This window comes from Nannospalax galili, unplaced genomic scaffold (assembly GCF_000622305.1).
Source record: "Nannospalax galili isolate Female #2095 unplaced genomic scaffold, S.galili_v1.0 scaffold1131, whole genome shotgun sequence".
NCBI classification, from domain to species: Eukaryota; Metazoa; Chordata; class Mammalia; order Rodentia; family Spalacidae; genus Nannospalax; species Nannospalax galili.
In genome coordinates, this window is record NW_008329039.1 from 1,370,557 (window position 1) to 1,391,425 (window position 20,869).

General features: G+C 35.2%; 1 protein-coding gene and 1 pseudogene across 1 annotated transcript in view; both read left to right on the forward strand.

The window, feature by feature from the left end:
* Nucleotides 1-2,124: 2,124 nt before the first annotated feature.
* LOC103732452 lies at nucleotides 2,125-2,638 on the forward strand (annotated as a pseudogene).
* A 2,856-nt stretch (nucleotides 2,639-5,494) lies between these two features.
* Lrriq1 (leucine rich repeats and IQ motif containing 1) overlaps nucleotides 5,495-20,869 on the forward strand; it is a 209,969-nt gene continuing 194,594 nt past the window's right edge. Inside the window, exons 1-7 of the mRNA XM_029562350.1 lie at nucleotides 5,495-5,531; nucleotides 8,250-8,349; nucleotides 8,907-9,054; nucleotides 11,500-11,611; nucleotides 15,323-15,414; nucleotides 16,528-16,645; nucleotides 18,930-19,153. Coding sequence (XP_029418210.1) covers nucleotides 8,339-8,349; nucleotides 8,907-9,054; nucleotides 11,500-11,611; nucleotides 15,323-15,414; nucleotides 16,528-16,645; nucleotides 18,930-19,153 — 705 coding nt within the window. The 5' untranslated portion in view covers nucleotides 5,495-5,531; nucleotides 8,250-8,338. The remainder of the gene's footprint in view (nucleotides 5,532-8,249; nucleotides 8,350-8,906; nucleotides 9,055-11,499; nucleotides 11,612-15,322; nucleotides 15,415-16,527; nucleotides 16,646-18,929; nucleotides 19,154-20,869) is intronic.

The window sequence follows — 20,869 nt, forward strand, 5'->3', positions numbered from 1 at the left end:
AGGAATGGAGTGGATGTGAGTAGTGTGTGCTTAGCAGATGTGAGAATCATCCATGGAGAAATAGCAATGATAGTGAATGAAAAAGAAGAGGAATGGACTACAGATGTGGACAAGCAGAGCTTAAGTGGTAAAGAAAAGTAGATTTTGGAACTTGGACACAACTTAAGAAAATAAAGCATGGTCTTGTGGAAATCAATAGAGGAAAACATTGTTGGAAAGTTATTAAATCAAACCAAAGTCAAAAGATGTGTCACTTTGTGGAGACCAAACCAGAGGGGAGAGCAAGAACCAGGATCAGAGGAACAGTGAGAAATACAGGATGATTTCCTGGGTGACATCATAGGCAATGGACCCTGTTTATTTTTACAGCTTTTTAAAAATACTGTATTCATGCATAGCATAAGCCCTGTTCTTTTGTCCATGTAACTACGATCTATTCATAAGTAACCAGAGCAAACTGTCCTTTTTGCCTCAAATATTCAAGTATCTTTTAGCCCTATCTTGTATCTTCAATACTGGGAACAGAACAGTCTACAAAGTAAAACAATTCAACTGGAAAACAGACACATTTTGTGACTGGCACTCCCCGAGGCATTCCCCTGGGAAGGTTTGTTCCAGCAGCACTCCACCAATGGGTCAGGGGCAGGTCTTCATGTATGTGCTGCTGCCTGATCTGATTCCCACAGTACTTGGTATTTTGAAATGTTGTCGAGTTGGTAAGGAAGATGGTCATGGTAATAAGAAAACAGAAATTCAAGTGAAAAAATCTTCAGAGCATAAAAAACTGAGTATCTAAGCAATGATTCAAGGAAGTTCATGGCATTGTTTATAGAAAGATAAGATGTGCTTACATGCTGGTCTGTTCACCCACAAGCTTCACATTGTGAAAACAATAATGACTGGCTAACACTGAGATACACAAGAGTGTGCGCAGTTCTTATTTAAATATGTGTGAGATGGAAAATCAATATTTTCTTTTGCCTTGAACAAAGAACTTGTTCTGAACTAAATCATTGTGATGTGATATTTCTTTTGTTCAGTTCCTGGATACATAATTTAATGATATAACAGCAAAGACATTTTAAATACATGAATGTTATAAGGATTGACATCTTACAGTAATTCACCTATTCAGACAGGTTATTGTTCACTAGATAAGTAAGTGCTAATTGCCTGCTGCTACAGCAACTAGCTTTTGTGTTCCTTCTAAGTACCAAAGAATCAAAAAGCAAAGATGAACAAGTCAGAACATGTCAAGGAGTTAAATATTAAAACCTGTGGTCAATTCTGAGTTATAGATGTTTTGTTGAGGGATAGAAAGAAAGGAAACAGAGATATTTCATGGAAAATATGAGACAATCTTCGAAGAATAATTGACATAGTCAAAGTCAAAAACAAAATGGAAGGATGAAACATTGGAGAGCTGGACGCCATGCTAATAAGATTTACTGAAAGGTGTGACAACACTCGGTTCAAAGTGAAATAATATAAGGTAAGGATAGAGAAATGGAGTCAAGAAAATGCTGGAATCCATTCTGCAGGTTTTCCTAAAGAATTTGCTTTTTCATTTATTCTGAAGGTAATTGGGGCCATAATTCTGGCATCAATGTGGAAGATAACTTAGAAAAGTAACATAAGATAGAGAGATAATTTCCAAATGGCATGTACTAGTTCACAAGAGATGAATGTGATCTTAACCACAAGGTAGCAGTGGGGATGGAGAACAGCATGAGGACAGAATAGATATAGTAAGAAATAGAAATGCCACTGTTGGGATGGTAAAAAGCAGGAGATGGAGCTTGAAGCCATGTCTGTAGATTTCAGTAATTAAGTTTTAACATTTTCCCACTTCCTACAATGGATCATTTTTAATAAAGCCATTTATCACCTAAGTTTTGCAAATTATCCATGACTATACCATTATCACTAGTACTACCAATGAGAAAAGAAAGGAAGGAAATAAGGTGTCTGAATTCAGTCACCCATTTTAAAGTGTCAGAACTAAAATATAAACCCAGAGGCATAAACTACTTTGTTGATAAGTTCTCAAGTTTCAGTGTCATAATCTGTAAAAGGGGCTTATAAAAGTGTCCATCCATCTCAAAAGGATGTTGTGAAAAGTAAATGAGATTATGCTTACAAAGCACGGAGTCCAGGTTAAATCTCAAACCGATTAAGGGGACCATGGCCAGCATCTAGCTACATTCATTGCTGTCAAACCGGATGGGGTCCAGCGGAGGCTTGTGGGAGAGATCATCAAGCGTTTTGAACAGAAGGGATTCTACCTTGTTGGTTTTAAATTTATGTAGGCTTCAGAAGACCTTCTCAAGGAGCACTATATCGACCTGAAGGACTGCCCGTTCTTTACGGGCCTCATGAAATACATGCATTCAGGGCCAGTAGTTGCCATGGTCTGGGAGGGGCTGAACGTTGTAAAGATAGCCTAGTGAAACTCGGGGAGACCAACTCTGTGAAAGCCAAGCCTGGTACCGTCCTTGGAGACTTTTACATCCAAGATGTTCCTTCCATCATTCATGGTAGCGATTCCGTGGAGAGTGCGGAGGAGATCAGCTTATGGTTTCAGCCTAAGGAACTGGTGAATTACAAGCGCTGTGCACAGGACTGGATCTATGAGTGACAGGAGAACAGGCCACAGTGCTTGCTCTTCTCATCTGTTCCCCCTGATCCCATGGCAGGGGGCCAGACTGTAGCACATCTAGTTATTTCTGGAACTTCCTTATAATTTAGAAGGAAATTCTGGAGTTGTGAGTGTTCTCTGTACAGTGTTATGTGCTCCGATCAGAATAATATGCTCAATCCCAGTATAGGGTCAGGTGACATAGTTACTTGGTTAAAACAAAAAAAAAGTGTGCAGTCCAGTGCCTGAGGAAAATTAATCCACAATCTTATTACACCACAATGTAATATGGCAGAACTATAATTATACAAGGAAGGTATGCTTGAGGGTGGGAAAATGGGGATGTTAAATGAGGGAAAGTGAGAGGCCATCAGGTTCTCATGACATTCCTGATCATGCCAAGTGCAAGAAGGAAGAACAAAGGCAGCTAGAGAAGGACTTTACAATTTGGATTGTCTTTCAGGGGAAATGAAAGAAACAGAGGATGCTGAAAGTACTATCAGGAGAGTCTATGAGATGGCTCAGTGGTACAGGCTCTTGTGTACAGACTTGATGTCCTGAGTTGGATTCTTGGATACCACAAGATAGTAGGAAGACAACTGATTACTAAAAGTTGTCCTCTGAAACACACACACACACACACACACACACACACACACACACACATACACACACAACTAAATGAAATTAACAAATAACTTCTTTTTTATATTTTATTTATTTTTTTATGTGTATGAATGTATTGCCTGCATGTAAGTATACTCATGTCATGCAATGCCTGTAGAAGTCAGGAGGGGGAGTCAGATCCTCTAGAACTGGAGTTTCTGACTGTTGTTATCTGCCATGTGTGTGCTAGGAATCAAACTGGGTCCTCTACAAAAGCAGTCAGTACTCTTAACTGCTGAGCCATCTCTCCAGTCCCCATAATTTCTTTTAAAAATACTTTGTATGCAGCAAATTTGAGTGCCACAATGCCATTTAGAGAACTTCAAGTTATATCACTCTTTTTAAATATTTTTAAAAATTTTTATTTTTTATTGAACTTTTGTGTATTTCATACAGAACGTCTTAATCACTTTATATCCCCTTCCCCAATGGCCCCAATCCCCTATCACTCTTTTTTTACATGTTAAATTTATGTGTTAATTAAAAAAATTGAGAATTTCATATGCATGTAAGGTGTTTTGAGCAAATCTATGCCCACTCCCTCCCCTCTAACTCCTCCCATATCTCCCCATCACTTTTTTCTGATAACTTCATGTAGTCTTTCTTCTTCTTCTTTGATTTATTTATTTTTTTAATGGTGCTTTTGGGTACTCTAACATTCCCCCCTCTGAAGAGGTAACCCTAAAATCTTTTAAGGATTAGATGAAGCTCTCAAATATTTTTGAAATTTTTGACCTTTGGAATGGATTATGTTGCTACGAAGCCCAAAGACAGTGTGAGTTTTAGCCAAGAAACTGGCTACTTTTCCTTTGGGGTACTTTTTCCCTAACTGCCTAGTCAATTCCTACCCCTGTTCTTATCACACCGTCCTCTGAAGAGGTTACCCAAATTGCCAATAGGGAATTGGGATGCAGACCACTCTGGCTTTTTTCATGATGAACAGGGATGCAAGATTAGCCAATTGGAGTACCTCTTTAGTGGGTCTGTCTAAAAGACTCCCAAATTGCATAACTCTTATCTCTAGGGGGAAAAGAAAGTCCTTAAATCATGAATAGGAGATGTGAAGGAGAAGTGAAGGCAAGAGTATTAGCATTACAAGTTCTAGACAGGGAACTAGAAAAAAAGCCAAAACAGGGCAATTTTCACATATATCACTCTTATGTAAAGAAAATATAGCTATTAAAATGCTATTGAACGAAAATGGTTCTACTCTTTAATTAACATTTTCAGAGAAGTATTGTTCTTTTCAGTTAACAAGCAGTCCTCTCACATCTTTTCACTCTTTTAATAAATAAATATCTCTATGTACTCTCTAAAGGAAATATACTCTGTCATGCCAATAGATTATCCAACAGTTAGAACTGGGAATGATTTTCAACATTTAAATGAAATAATGTTATTTATTCAAAAGAAGTAACACTCAAAGTAAAAGCTTGTGGACAAACTAAACTAACATACTCAAACCTGGGCACTTACCTACTTGTAGGCAATACATGCATACACATAAAATAAAAATAATAAATACATTTTTTTTTTAAAAAAGAAAGAGTTTCTGTCAATTTTTCATAGTAAAAGAATTCCAGGAAATAGTTTTTCAAATTTGCCATGTCACATACTCCTTCGATTATAGAATTTTGATGGCCATTGATGGATAACTTGTAATTCTTTCTTTCTTGAGAATAAACTGTTGTTTTAACAAGCAAACAATTTACTGTCTTCTCCGTGCTCGGGATTAACAAATCACTTTTGAAACATATTTTGTAGACGGAACATTTCTACATAGGTATCTTAGTGTTCAGTCGGAGAACTGATGGCTCAGTTATTGGCTAGGCTACTGCTAAACGTGATGGCACCAGGAAAGCAGAGGGGCCAGCCTGGTCTACATAGTGAGCTCCAGACCAGCTGAGGCTACAGGAGATTTTATCTCAAAACAAACAAAATAGAACAGGCTCTCTCTAGTTGAATAATTATAACAAAATGCTATATCTTAGTTAAATATTTTCTAAACTATATAAATATTAAAATATACCTGGAATGAAAAATCCTGCTCCTCTTCACAGCTCTTGAAATGCAGTATCTCGGCCAATTTTGAATCGAAGTTGTTTGTCCTTCTGGGGTACCTGTAACGAGAAACTGCTCTTTCTTCCTGGGATTGGCTGTTGCCGTGGTTACAGTTTGTTTGGAAGCTGTGGGCGCTGTCTCACTAGGAAGCAGGGATTTCGCGCTGGTGAGTGTGTAAACCAGGAGCCTGCAGCTCCAGGGTCCGGGGACCCGGTGCGCGGGGGAGCTGGCCTGAGACTGAGCTTCCAGAAGAGAGCGGTGCGCGGTGTCCAGTGTCAGCTCGGGAGTTTCCTAGCTCTTAAAACTTGAAATTCCATCTGCCCAGCTAGAGACACTGTACACCCCATCCCACAATAAACCGTCAGCTCTCTTCCCTTCCTCCCGCCTACCCTCCCCTTTTCTTTTCTTTTTTAACCCACATGAACGTTGTTATTGTTACTTTATGAAGCAGATTTTCCTCCCCTTTTCTACACAGGGGCTGAAGGGTGGAGTTCCTTAAGCTTTCTCACATTAAGCAGCATCGTGGACTACGACCCAGGTCATTATCAACCTGAAGTAGTCTGCTGCGGTTTACTGACTTCTTTGTAAGGAAGCCCTGTCCTTCCTATAAGGAAACCACTGATCGCCCAGTGGCTATTGCAGGGGGGAAATGTGGCTAATACAAATTCACATGTGTTGTGGGAATAAAGTACACTCCAGAGTTTAAAGCTTGATATGCAAATGAGAATATTAAATTATACACAATAATTATATAAAATAATTAATTTAATGATAAATAATTTAGGAATAGACTTAAAAAAACTATTTTGGATAGTACGCTGTTAAACGCATTATTTCAAAATTAGTTTCATCTGTTTCTTGTGTTAAAAATTGCGACTAGAAAATTTAAACTTGTGCTTTAAACTTGTGCTTGCAAGCAAATATAGAAACAGGTTCCTGCTCGTCTAAAGAGCCAGTGGGGGAGGGCGCATATAGAGAAAATTATTTTTACCTTTGTCTTCTTTTCCTGCCTTCTTTCTGTATCAAGTTTTGTGTACTTATGCATTCTATTTTGTAAGCACACTAAAAAACTGTTGGCCTCTTTGAGTTTCACTTTGATTAAATTATAAAGCTTTTTGTTGGACAATTTGTTTTTCTTTGAAGGAGATTGTTGGTAAAATTTGGGCTATTTAAATGAGTCTAAAATTCTACTAGCAGTATATATATTTTAAATGTTTTATTGACCTTTTGTACATTTCATACAACAGTTCTTAATCAAATTTAGACCCCCTCCCCATCCATGCCCTTGCAACACCCCCTCCCCCACTGGACCTCATCCTTGTTAAGTCCTATCCAGTCAAACATTTGTGCCCAGATGTCCTTCAGTGTAAATTCATCCACTGGAGTTTAAGCATATCTAGAGATCATAAGTAAAGCATACTCTCCCTCACCCAGTAGTAATTAGTTTCCATATTTCTCAGTCTAGGGCCAGCCTGCCACCCATACAAGCTGTATATATTAAGAGTTTAAAAGTAGTCATTTAATATATTGTTATGAAATAAAAGTTTAAATTCCTTTAATGTCTTTCAGAAAGAAGTTTCTTTATCTAAAATCACAATCCTTCTCTCTAGAGAGGGAGAGTGAAAGATAATATATATATGTATATCTCAAAAGAGATCTTATTGTGCATATATTTTTCTACTTTTCCAAAATATGTTTCTTGGCTTCTTTTCTATAAGAAAATTATAATAAATGACCTGTTCTCTTAATGATTTGTATTCTGTTTTTATGAAAATTTGTGTAACATTCGTTAGTGACTGCTTAGGATGTCTTTAAATTAACATCTATAAAAATAATTATAAATTTACAACCGGTTTTAAGAAATAATACAAAAATACCCTTGTATGCCTTGTCCAGTGTCCTCCAAAGGTAAAAGTTTATAAACTCTCCCTGAACAGAATGTCATTTATACAATCTACTAATTTTATTTGGATTTCCCTGTACTCTCTTACAGGTTGTGTGTTCAATACAAAGTTGATCACCTAAATACGTTCAGCTTTCTCTGATTGAAATAACTGGATATTATCCCCACTACAACGATCTGTCACATGCCCTTGTCATAAATACAGGCATGTCCCTCCTGCTGTTCCCTAGTCAACTCCTTAACCACCTGTTTTTTGTAACAATGGTTCAAAGGCATCATATAAATGGAAGAAAGTAGCACACACTCCTTTATTTGGCTTTCCTTTATTCATCATAGTTGCATGGAGATTTATCTGTATAGTGATGGCTATTAATAATTTTCTGTTTTTATTGCCAGGCAGTATTCTGTGGGTCATATGATATGCTAGAGTTTATTCATCCATGTATTGATAAACAGTTGTTTCCACTTCAGGACTAGTAGCAATAAAGCTGTCACATACAATCACATATGTTTTTGAATAAATGCTAAGTTTTCATTTCTCAGGAAACACATAGAAAACAGTCATGAAAATATTTGTTGGGAAGAAAGCTACATGATGTCTATAACTAGAAGAAAAGCAAGTACAAAATTTCCCCCCTCAGATTGATGGATACTAGCTTATGTTTATGTGGAAAGGAGTCCAGAGAAATAAAATATCTGATGGAGTAATAGAGACAAGGAATAATGAGCAAAATACAATTTAGTAGGTGAGAAGTCAGATTCAGGCTATAGGTGATTCTTGGTAAAAGGGTTTGACTGGGAGACATTTTAGTGTGAGTTGCACTAACATTGGATGCAGCACATTTGAGTTATCACCCTGTTCCTATTGCTTATTAGCATATTAGATTGAGAAGGTTAAGTCGCCTCTTCAAAGAACAGTTTTCATATATATACAATCATTGCTTGATCTTCAATCTGTTATTTTTTTCTGAATATTTTCAGTTATATGTGAATCCTCTAGCACCTGGTTCTGGGCATCTGTGAACTCATTCTGGCAGTGGTAATGAAGATGATAATGAGGATGTAAAGATATGCTGTTACTGTGCGACCTCTATCCATTTCAAATATTACCAATTTAAATGCAGTGCATTTTAGATTATATTCTCTATATTATTTGTCATAGTGTGCTATGTTTTCTAAGTAAATGGGTATATAAGGCAAAATTGCTCTAATTAGAACTATGAATGCAAAGTGGCCATACATGTCTCTCAGAAATAGATTTGAATCTTTCTCTTAGGTGTATTTTAATCTCTAAATAATCAATGTGTTGAATGATTTTTATGGACTATACTCAAGGACAAGTTTATTTTGAAATTTCTTAATTATGGAAGGTGAGCCAGTCTGTTCCAAATAACTTTCTTCTTAAAAATGAAGGAGCAGTACTGGATTTGAATACTTTGTTGTCAAATATTTTGACAATTAAATGAATAGAGAGGTTAAACAATATCCTTTAAATATATTGCACAGTCTAATAGGATGTGACAACAATTTTTTAAATGTGTGTAAATTAAATGGTGAATTGTATGACAGATTAAGGAACTCATAATTTTTAGAGATATATCAGATTCTTTTTCTTTAAGTTCTATTTTTATCATTAAGGATTATGGAAGACAATGATGATGATGGTGACACAAAACTCAAGGAAGAGGTAGAAGCTGAACTGGACAAAATTAGCATTTCTTCCTTGGGAAAAGATGAGGTTGAAAGTGATTCAGAAACAGAAACTCACAGTGACGATAGCAGTACTGTAAGTTTCATTTTTAAGCTTTTTATCCATAAAGTTTTTAAGGAGAAACCTTACTATCTGTTTTTGCATACATATTTCTATGGCTTAGGATCACTGTTATAAATAACTCTCATTAGTAGATATGAAATTTGAAATTATATCAAATCAAGATGAATTAGAAGTCTCCCTCTGCTTCTTAAAAAGATTTTTTTATTTTTAATTTGTATGGGTATGGATATTCTACCTGCATATATGTGTGTGCACCATGTGGGTGCCTTGTACCCAGAGAACAGAAGGTGCTGGATACCCTGGAACATGAGTTACAGGTGATTCTGAGCCTCCATATGGGTGCTAGCAACTGAACCCAGGTCTTCTGCAAGAGCAGCAGGTACTCTTGAAGGCTTGAATCATCTCCAGTTCCTCTCCCCCTTCTGCCTTATGCCTTGTATTCAGCTAAGATTTTAAGCACAATTTGCATTGTGACGTTTCAAAAAGTCGTTCCACTTTTCTTGTTGTTGTTTTCAATACTTGGCATTGAATTCATGGCTGTGGTCTTGTTAGGCAAGTACCACGTGCTAGACCACCACACTTTCTGCTTTTCTTCTTTGTTAATTATGCTACACTCTTATTACTTAATTATTTTTATTTATTTACATTTATTTTATGTGTATGTTTAAGTTTTGCCTGATGTAAGTGCACCCATCCATTCAATGCCCATGAAGGCCAGAAGTGGGCAACAGATCCCCTAGAACTGGAGTTAGAGACAGTTGATAGCTGCCGTGTGGGTGCTGGGAACTTATACACAGTTAACCTGAGACAAAAGGGCTAACATTTTTTATTTGCATAAGAAGTCTAATAAATGGTAGATTTTTCATTTTTCTAACTTTATACATAAAGGCGAATAAACTTTTAAGCCTCTTCTATGACCTTATTTATCACAAAATCATTTGTTACTATCAAAATAAGTTTATTACAAGGAAAATAAATGATTTTATTAGCTCAAGATGAAAGATTCAAGGGTTAAAATTTTTGGTTCACTGGATATACAACAGTCTCTTTCATTCAGGTGCCTTTAAACAGGCCTAAACCAAGGAATTGGAATCACAGTAAAGGACAGAGAACAAAAGAATAAATCAGGAGTTTCTCTTAAGACCAGAGTTATTATTGGGTCATAGAACTTTACTTGCTTTTCTGTAGTGCCAAGGGGACAATCTAACTGTACATTCTGATATTCATTGTCAAAACTAATAGTGCATTTCATTAGTTATGACAGAGAAAAATTGCCAGTTTCTTAAAACATTAAAACACAGTACAGTAGAAAACGGTGTTTAGTTCAATGATATCATATAGATGTCATGTTGTTCTACATCAGCAGCCTTTATATGGATTCAATTTCACCATGCCAAAGGTCCCTTAGGGAAGTTTGCTGCTTTTGTAGATCTAATTATACAGCTTGTGGACTATTACTGCAACTATGCTTAAATATTATTTCTTTGCCTTATATTTTCTAACAGCAGATAGAATTTACACAGGAATAAATTTCATTTTGACATATTTAGAAAATAGACTGATGTATTAGTCACTTTTTCTGTTTCTGTAATAGAAACACTGACCAAAGCAATTTATAGAAGGAAGAGTTTATTTGTGCTTAAAATTCCAGGGGAATTACAGTCCATCATGTCAGGGAAGCATGGTGTCTGGAGGTGTCTGGAGGTGGCTGGAGCAGGAGCAGCAGAAGCTAAGCTCTCACATCATCACACAGGCACAGGAAGCAAGACAGTGACTGGAGATCTGGCAAGGCTTAAGAACTCTCTAAGCCCACCCCCACTGACATGCTTCCTCCAGGATAGCCACACCTTCTAAAACCTCCCAAAACAGCACCATCATCTGGGGACAAAATGTCCAAAAACTTGGAGCCTATGGGGGACATTTTCATTCAAACCATCACAGCTGACATTAGTATATTGTTAGTTGTTTAGAAAACTTGCAAATTTATTTACATAGGCTATATTTGAAGATGATCTACAAATTCATAAATACAACTGTTAAATGATTATAAAGTAAGTTTTAGAATATATTAAATAATTGCATAGGGTATCAGCTACACATAATATTTTGGAAAAAGCTTTATAGTTTGATTTATATTTGAAAATAATTATTTGGAGTTTTAATTAACATAAAATTATGAACCCTAATGTGGGCATTTAAATACGCAATGTCTAATAGACAATGAAAGTGATAAGTAGGTAATTCTGTTTGTTTCCTCAAGAGTTTTCTAGTAATATGTATTTGCTTGAGAATAGAAATAAAAATTTTAGCAAATAAATTTGCCTGTATACACTTTTATGTGGGCCACTTTTACTACATTTAAACAATCTGCTCAACTTTCGGTGAGAAACAAATAATAAAATATTAGGCATGGAAATTTGATAATTGATTTCATAGTTTTTGTCACTTACACTTTAGGGTTCAGTTGAATTGCCAGAGTCAGTTCTTCACTGTATCAACGTCATCAAGAATAAGAGCAAAACTGCTGAAGAACTCATTCTTCAGGACCTAGAAGACACTGGTATCTTTAGTAAGCACACGTCATAATTTCAGTAATCAAGTTGTGAAAAGTTTTATATCTTATTTTCAAGTTCAACATTTTATCTTAAATATAATATTTACAGAATATTAGACTGCTGGATTCAGTTCATTCATTTCTTCTTAATACTTTCTTCATGTCATTAAGTGTTGTGGACTCCTCAATCTTAATTTTTATGTTCTATTGTTTTACATTAAAGAAAAGAACACTAATCATATGACTTTTAAAAATAAATTGCTTCTGAATTCATTATTTTATGCGTATTGACTGCATGTGTGTAGGTGCACCTGTTTGGCAATGCCTGCAGAGGTCAGAAGAGAGTGTTGAATCCCTGGGAACAGGGGATTTGTGATGGTGAGTCAGGAAACAGAGAACAGGCATGTTGGTGCTCAGCTCACTGTCTTCATTTTTACATTCTATTCTACCCAGGCCCCAAATCCATAGGACGGCTCCCTTCTGATTTAGGGCATGTATTTACCCCTTAATTTCTGAGGTCTTTTTAGGTTCAGTCAACTTAAAGATGAACTATTCCACTAGAATACTTCAAGAGTTTTGCAACAGTATGAGTAGAGATCAGTGAGGTTTGGGTAGCAATGAGGATGTTCTAGAAACCATTTTAAAGAAGAAAGCAGGATTTATTGATGGAATGACACAAAAGGAAGACAGGAAGTGTTCTAGAATTTTTTACTCAATACTGATATGAATGCGCATGTGAAAATTTATTGTAAATGTGTGAAAGTGTGACAGCAATTATTTACACCTGAATGGTGAGAGGTTTAATGGTTTATTCTTTTCATTTTTACTAAGTTTCATATAATGAAAACAAACTAGTAATAATGTAGCCTAATGGTGAAAAATCAATGTGGGAAACAGAGTTGCAGAAAATTAGTTACATGAAATAACATGCAGCTACAGTTGCAGCAATGGTTTAGACAATGAGGAGAAGTCATTTTACATAGCTCTAATCCATGGTTCAATACTATTACTTAAGGAACTGATTATCTAAGAAAACTCAAATCACTAAAGTTGTTTGAAAATTTTATGAAAAAAATTTAATAAATCAAAAATGAAACAAGAATATAGAAAAGAAATGCTTTTTAAGTACCATCAAACTAGGAAAAATTTTGACAATAGATTTCTTTCAGTCCACCAAGAAGCAAAGAATTTACATTAGTTATTTATAAAAAAATATGTCAAATCAACTATAACATAACATATTTATAACATAAAAAAGAAACCTATGTTATAACATAAAAAAGAAAATGAGCGCTATTTTTTTGAGGAATGAAGATCAATGGATTGAGATTCTCAGTCATAGAAAACAGCCACATTAGCTACTTAAGCCCTACAAGCTCTTGTTTTGATGGGTAAAGGGTCTGAATATTTACTATTATGAAACAAAATTAGTGGCTTAGAATAATAGCTTATTGTTACTTCTGTGGCTTATCAGTTATCTGGCTCAACTGGGCGGTTCTACCTTGAATACTTTATATACTTGCTGTTGAATGTTGATTAACTTTGCAATCATCTGAAGTCCTGAGTAAAGTTACATTACAAGATGACTAATTTAAATGCTGGAAATCATGGATTTGTTGGCTGGAGAGTTCAAATACAGCTGTTAAGTGGGGCACATAAATATGTCCTCTCGCTATTTGTCTTTCTCGGAGCATGACACTTAGATTGTGAGCATTCCAAGACAAAATACCAAGACACTATATTAAACTCTTGTGTGTCTTCTTATGCCCAATTATCATAAGTCATTTGGCATCATATCTACAAACTTAATTTTGGTTCTTTATGGGAAGAAGCAATACAGAGTATATATACCACAGAGAATTATTTTTTTGAAGAACCATCTTTGGAGACCAGCTACTAAAATAAATAACAGAATTCTTAACAGGACTGAAGATACAGATGCTAGCATGAATACCCAAGTTTAAATCTGTTCCCTGGAGAACCGCACTACAGCAGAAACTATTGTCCACTATAATTAAGAAGTGCACATTCAATCTCCAGCTCTAAAAAGGAGTTAAGAGAGATTAATTCTCTCTTGTACAATTTTATCTCTTATTCAAAGCTCCTGTCTCACAATATAGGCCATGAAATTGAAAAGATCACCTACTTTTATTCACACATAATGGTTTTATGAAAATAAAAAAAATTATATAAATCCACCTAAGGGCAGAACTTTAATCACTCCCAGTAACTTTGCTGCAAAAGAATTTGGTTAATGTTGGTATTTTCTTTTCATCTTTTTATATAGGAATTAATGTCAGAAAAGTGGTAAATAAATATTGAAGGAGAAAATATATCATATTTGGCAAAATAGATGGGAAGTTAGTTACCCAGAAGAATGGCCCTCTATAAAGATGGTTTGCTGGGCTGGAGGGATGGATCAGCGGAGAAGAACACTGGTTGTTGTTGCAGAAGACCTGGATTTGAATCCCAGCACCCACATGGCAGCTAACAGCTGTCCGTAACTCCACTTCCATCCGACAGCCTCTTCTGTCCTCCGCGGGCATTGCACAACATAGGTGCACTTACCTACATGCAGGCAATACACACATACACATAAAAATACTAAAATATTTTTTAAAAAGATGGTTTGCTATTAGGAAACATTGACATAACACATGTACTAAAGGAAAAGAAATGTAATTACATTTTAACAGATAATAAAAAGAAAATAAAATCCAATTAAACCTCATAAATTAAGGAATAAAATTCATGTCATTCATCATAATATTTGAAATCTTTTAAATTAATTGTATCAAATGTTTTCATCATCTTGTGCAAGATTCTTTTGCCAATTTCCTGCAGGTTGAATTGGACATTCATTAATTTCTATTGAAGGTGTATGTTATTGAGCAGTTTCCTCTAAGATAAAACATTCCATTTTGGATGGAAACTCATTAAGACTCAGGAAGTTCTAAAAGGAGATTCCTTCTGACTCAGGAAGTAAATAGCGCAAAAGCTTCAGTAAGGCCCTGAAACCAAGTACACACTAGCCCATCACTACCCAAGTTTATGTTAGTGGAAAGGACTGAGGAGAGACAATCTCAGACAAGCCAAGCTGCCTTGAAGAGGCTTAAACCAGCAGAACTTCCTGGAAGAAGCTCAGACCAACTAAGCTGCATGTAAGAGACAATTTACGTGTCTGCAAATTGTGCAGTGAGCTTCAGGGCTTCAGGTTTTGTGAGCCATCATCCTTCCTGCAATGGGCTTTTGGTGATGCAGCTGTCTTTGAATCATTTCTGCTCTTGTAAATAACCTCTGAATTTTACTCCTGTGTGTAACACCACTGAACTCATCGGTCCATCAAATTGGACTTTGGTGGTATCTTTGCTAGGTCTTCTGTCCATTTCCTATCTTGGTGAGTAGATGATTGTTCACTTCTCCCTAGGAATAGTGTCACACACATTGTATCATTGAGCTAAGCATGATTCTGTATGCATGGGGAAATAACTCCTCAGTGTAGAATATGAAAATAACAATGAACGCTTTGGAACTTATGAGTCTTATTTTCCAAATAGTAACAGCAAACCTCTTGTCATTTCTTTCTACAACACTATTCTGATCCATGAAATTATTGTTACTGATCAAGTTTGTCAATAAAAATTAAGAGAGAATGGTAATGAAAAATTTGAGTTTTTGAAATGCACTCTAATATTTGAAAATAAAGTTGTCTTTTCCTTTTTCTAGGTTGTAGTTCTGGCACAGCTTCTAGCAATCATATGCATTTAAGGATAGGATCATCAAGAGAACTGAAAGGAAATTCTGAGCAATTAATGAGGGTATGAATTTAATACATAAATGAAAGTGCTCAGTACTGCATTTAGAAACATCTTTTTCTTTTATATATGATGACAGTTTCTTTACTTCAAATTCCCTGATTCACAATTAAACCATTTTTATTTTAAGCAAATATTTTTTGGCTCATGGTTTCCTCTGGCATATTATATAAAACTATACAATTTCATTCATTAACGATGATTTCAACCATTAGTATTTTGGAATTAAACATTCATGTACACAAAACAGTAGAACTGTATTGCATTATATAATTTTCTGAGCAAAACAATGAATATATTCTAGTGTTGCCTTTCTATGAACTTAATGTTCTAGCGGTGTCTAAATACAGCATAGAAACTTTAAGTGTAGAATATTTTTATTTTACATTTGGAAAACAGACAAAGGATCAAAATTCTGGGAAAAAATAAGAGTAAAAGAAATTTTAGCATTTTATAGATTGAAACCTCTCAAATATATTTCGGAGAAAGTCTCTTTTACAGATTTTCTTTTTAGATTGTCTGTGCTCTTTTTCTGGGCACTTTTCTTACTTCATGAGTTTTAGCATGCCTTGAAACTTACTTAGATCTTTCTTACTCTCTTTTGCTAACACTCATTTTGAAATACTAATTTCGAAAGACATTTCTTTTCCATTGCAATACCCTATGTAATTCTGAAAAGAGTATAGTGGAAATGTAATTATGGAAAAGTATTGTTCAAGATTATTACTATCCATAATTCAGATTTAAGAACAGTTCTGTTTATATTGTACTGAATATGCTACTAACTTATTTGCATATATGATCATTGCAAATAAGAAATATGGAAATGCATCAGGAGGAAAGACAGTAACACTTTGAAGTGAGTATCAAGACACAGTAAATGAATATTATAGACTATACTGATGACTAATTAGTTTGGAAAATATCTTTCAATGGTAAAATATATTCTCTTTACATGAGAAAACAAGTTTTCTTCATAAATAAAATGATTATGTATTTGAGAGCAGTTAGAAATAAATAAAATTATCAGTATATGTGTAATTTAAACATTATTAAAATCATGTTTTTATCCTATTTTAGTTTTCTTTTATAATTTTTAATCTTTTACCCTTTCAGATATTATCTGGAATAGAAAAAGAAGAATTTATAAGAAGTCAAATCCATTCTGCTATGTCCATTTCTGTTTCTGAGATTGATCCTGTTGATGAATCCATGGATGAATGTGTTTTACCAGGTGGGTAGTCTTGTCATTGATGTGTTTTGCAATTTCAATGTGCTATATCATAAAAAATCTCATGAAACTTTCTTTTGGCACTTATAAAAGCACAGTTATAAAGACGGCAAAATATTGGAACTAGGGTGATGACTCAGCTTTAAGAGCCCTGGCTTCTCTTGCATAGGATCTGTGTCTTATTCCCAAAACCCACATGGTGACTAACAACCATCCATAACTCCAGTTTCAGGAAATCTGATACCCTCTTCTTACCTCCCTTAGCATTGCATGACACAGGTACACTTACACACATCACATGCAGGCAATACACTCATATATATAAAATAAAAATAATAAATAATTTTTTATAAAAATTGAAAATTGACTCAATAAACTACTTGCAAACTGAATTCTTGAACACATTAAAAAACCATTTGCCACGATCAATTTGGCTTCATTCAAGGATGGTTCAACACATATAAATCAATAAACGTAATTCACCACATATGTGTGTACTGAAGTACGAAAATCACATGATCATTTGAATTTGCGCAGAAAAAGCCTTTAACAAGATCCAACATCACTTTATGAAAAAAAAGCCCTGGAGAGAGTAAGGATGAAGGAGCATATCTCAACATAATAAAGTCTATATATGACAAACTAGTAGTCAGCATCATGTAAAAGAGAGAAAATCTCAAAGCCTTCCCATCAAGATTTAGAACAGGACAAGTGTGTCCACTTTCACCCCATAGCTTCCATATAGTGGTCGAAGCTCTTGTAAGAGCAATGAGAAGAAAGAAGGAAAAGGTAGCTGTTGATTACCCCAGAGATAAAAGTGTCACTACTGCAGCAATGCCGTTTGCTGTGCCGGTCACTGACATGTTTATAAGGCCTTATAGCTGGGGTTGGGCTATTCATTAATGTCCTCCCTTGAACCTTAACTTAAATGATAGAATGCGTGAATTCCAGCGGGGGTGAGACTATTGGAGTGTACCAGTGTGGAAGCGGGTATAAAGATGATTAAGAGGTTCTGTATGAAATACACAAATTTCAATAAAAAAGTTTCCAAAAAAAGAGGATACAAATGGAGTGGATACAAATAGGAAGGGAGGAAGTCAAAGTGTCTCTCTATATGGCATCATTTTATGTGTGACATACCACAAAGGTGCCACCAGGAAACGCTTTGAGCTGATAAATACTCTCAGAAAAGTGGCAGATAATAAAATTTCATACCAAAATTAGTAGCCTTCCAAAGGACCAAAGAAAGACTGAGACAAAAGTCAGAGAAACAGTTTCATTCACATTAGCCTAAGAAACACCTTGGAATAAGCCTAAAACAGTAAGTGAAAAATCTATACAAATGAAAACGTATAAGTTCTATGAAGAAAGAAATTGAAGACACTAGAAGGTAGAGAGACCGCCCATGTACGTGGATTGGTAGGATTAATTTTGTGAAAATGGCCATCCTACCAAAAACAATTTACAGATTCAATGGAATTCCCATAAAAATTCCAACACAATTCTTCACAGAATTGAGAAAAGTCTTAAAATTTATATAAAAGCATAAAAGAACCTGGATAGCCAAAATAATCCTAAATAGTATCTCTTAATTGTATCACTTAACTATATACACACAGAAAGAGAAAGAGATGGGGGGAGAAACCATGCTATTTTAATTTTTAGGGAATATTTTAAGGTAAGGCATTTGACCTTTTTATTGACATAATGGAATTTCCATGTGTCTTCTGTCTAGATCAGTCATGTTCAGTGTGATATGCTGTAGACATCTGTGAAGGTTTGAATGAGAGTGTTCCCCATAGGCTCCAAATATTTGGACATTTTGTTCCCAGTTGGTGGAGCTGTTTTGGGAGGTTTTAGGAGGTATGGCCTTGCTGGAGGGAGTGTGTCACTGGGGCTGGACTTTGAGAGTTCTTAAGCCCTGCCAGATTTTCCAGTCACTCTTTTCTTCCTGTACCTGCTTGACGATGTGAGTACTTCTCTTTTTACTCAGTCACCTTTTGCCACCATGCCTCCCTGCCATGATGGACTCCAGTCCAGATGGAATTATAAACACAAATAAATGATTTTTTCTGTAAGTTCCTTTAGCCAATTTTTTATCACAGCAATAGAAGAGTAACAAATAAAACATCCATGCTCATTTCAAATATATTTTCTTTTTTTGTATTGTCACTTTTTATGTGCACAATAATTTTTTGGTTTGACATTACTTTTATAAGTTAAAATAAGTCTGTCTTGATAGGTGTAATCTCAAGAACAGTCCTTTTGTTTCTCTGAATGAATGCAGATGATGCTGATATGAAGTTTGGATACTTTGAAGTAGAAGAAAGATGTAGAAAGTCTTTTGAAGCTTGGCAAGACAAACAGAAAGAACTAGAAGACCAAGATAAAGAATGTCTTAAAGCTCAGAGGGATATAGAAAACAAGCAATTTGAAGAAGAAGAAGAAAAGAGACATTGCTGGATAAAACAATTTGAAGCTGAAAAGAAAAAATTAGAGAATATTCAGAAGGTACAGTTTGTTCTGCATCTTATTATGAGCAGAGCTACCTCTAAAATACTGATGTCTGGAGTATGATACAGAATTATTTTGTGCCTTTTACTTGTTCTTGATCATTGAAACAGCTGTAACAAATCTTAGAGCAGTTTTACCCAATATCTCAACCTACATTATTAGCAAAAGAGTAAATTGTCTTACATCAATCACAGTTTCCATCTTTTCTGCCAATTCCCCATGTTACTGTCTAAATACTGAAACACCTTAATAATTTGAGTTTCTTGTAGCTGTGATGAAACACCTGATGAAAGCATCTTTAGAAAGGAAGGGGTTATTTGGGCTCACAGTTTAGAGGAAAACAGTTAATAATGGCTGGAAAGGCATGGCAGCTGGAACATGAGGTGATTGGTCACATTATATCCATAGTCAGTAGTCAGAGGGGAACAGGCTAGTCAGAACAGTCAATGATGCTGTTCATCTGGCCCTTTCCTTTTCATTCAGTCCAGGATCCAAGCCCATGGAATGATGCTGCTCACATTTAGACTGTGTTTCTACTTCACTTAATCCAGATTTGAAACTCTATCACAGACATCACCAGAGATCTGTATCCTGCGAGATTCTAGAAATTGTCAGGCTGATAGTAACACCACCACCTGCGGCTTTAAACTTCCTCCTATAATTATTATCATAATTATTATCAGTATGTTCAGTTGTCTCCAGTGCTTAAAATGAAATAAAACAGAGGCTGGAGAGATGGCTCAGTGGTTAAGAACACTGACTGTTCTTACGGAAGATGTGTGTTCGAATCCTAGCACCCACATGGCAGCAAACGAATGGCCAAAACTCCAGTTCCATGGGAGCCAACGGCCTCTTCTGTCCTCTGTCGGCATTTCACTATACGGGTGCACTTGTATATATGCAGGCAATACAAGTGCACAAATAAAACAAAAATAATAAAATATTTTAATAAAATAAAACAAAACAATAAATTATGTCATCACCTTTATCATGTCTCACTTTAGCTACTTTTTAATTCTGCTTATGACAGACAACTTCCTAAAGAATAAATTTTTGTGTCAATGTTCTCTCATCTTTTAAATGTCGTTTAACCTGGTAGGTCTGATGGACCCATCATATAAAACTACTGTTGAAAAAGATAGTCTATGATCTCTAAATACCATTTCACAGCTTCCTTCTCGCTTCTTAATTTGGCTTCTGAACCAATTTAGTCCAGTAAAATTTTTATTTATTTTTTAACAATTTGCCTTCTTTTGGATTACTCCAAAAGTGTATCTTTTGGGTATACTCTCTTCTCTTGCCATATGATTAAGACTTCCTGATCTAAATTCAGTTTTAGACCTTTTATCCTTCTGCCATTGCATATTATAGTACCAAAATTTTATTCTTTTTTAAATTATTTGTTTAATAACCACATACTAAGAGGAAGCATTTCATGACAACAGCGTTGACATATTCAATAACAATTTCCAGAGCTAAGATTCATCTCTTTCAAAATTGGCTGTAAATTTTTAGTTTTACAATTGAATTATTACACTATTGCTTTGAAGAATTATTATCTTTTAATCTTTTTTAAAATTTTTAATAACTACATGATTAGAAGAAGCCTTACACTATAGCTTTAACATATTCAGTAAAACACTCCAGAGCAAGAGTACATCTCTTTCACAAGTGGGTGCAAGTTTCTACGTTCACAGTTGAATTAATACAGTG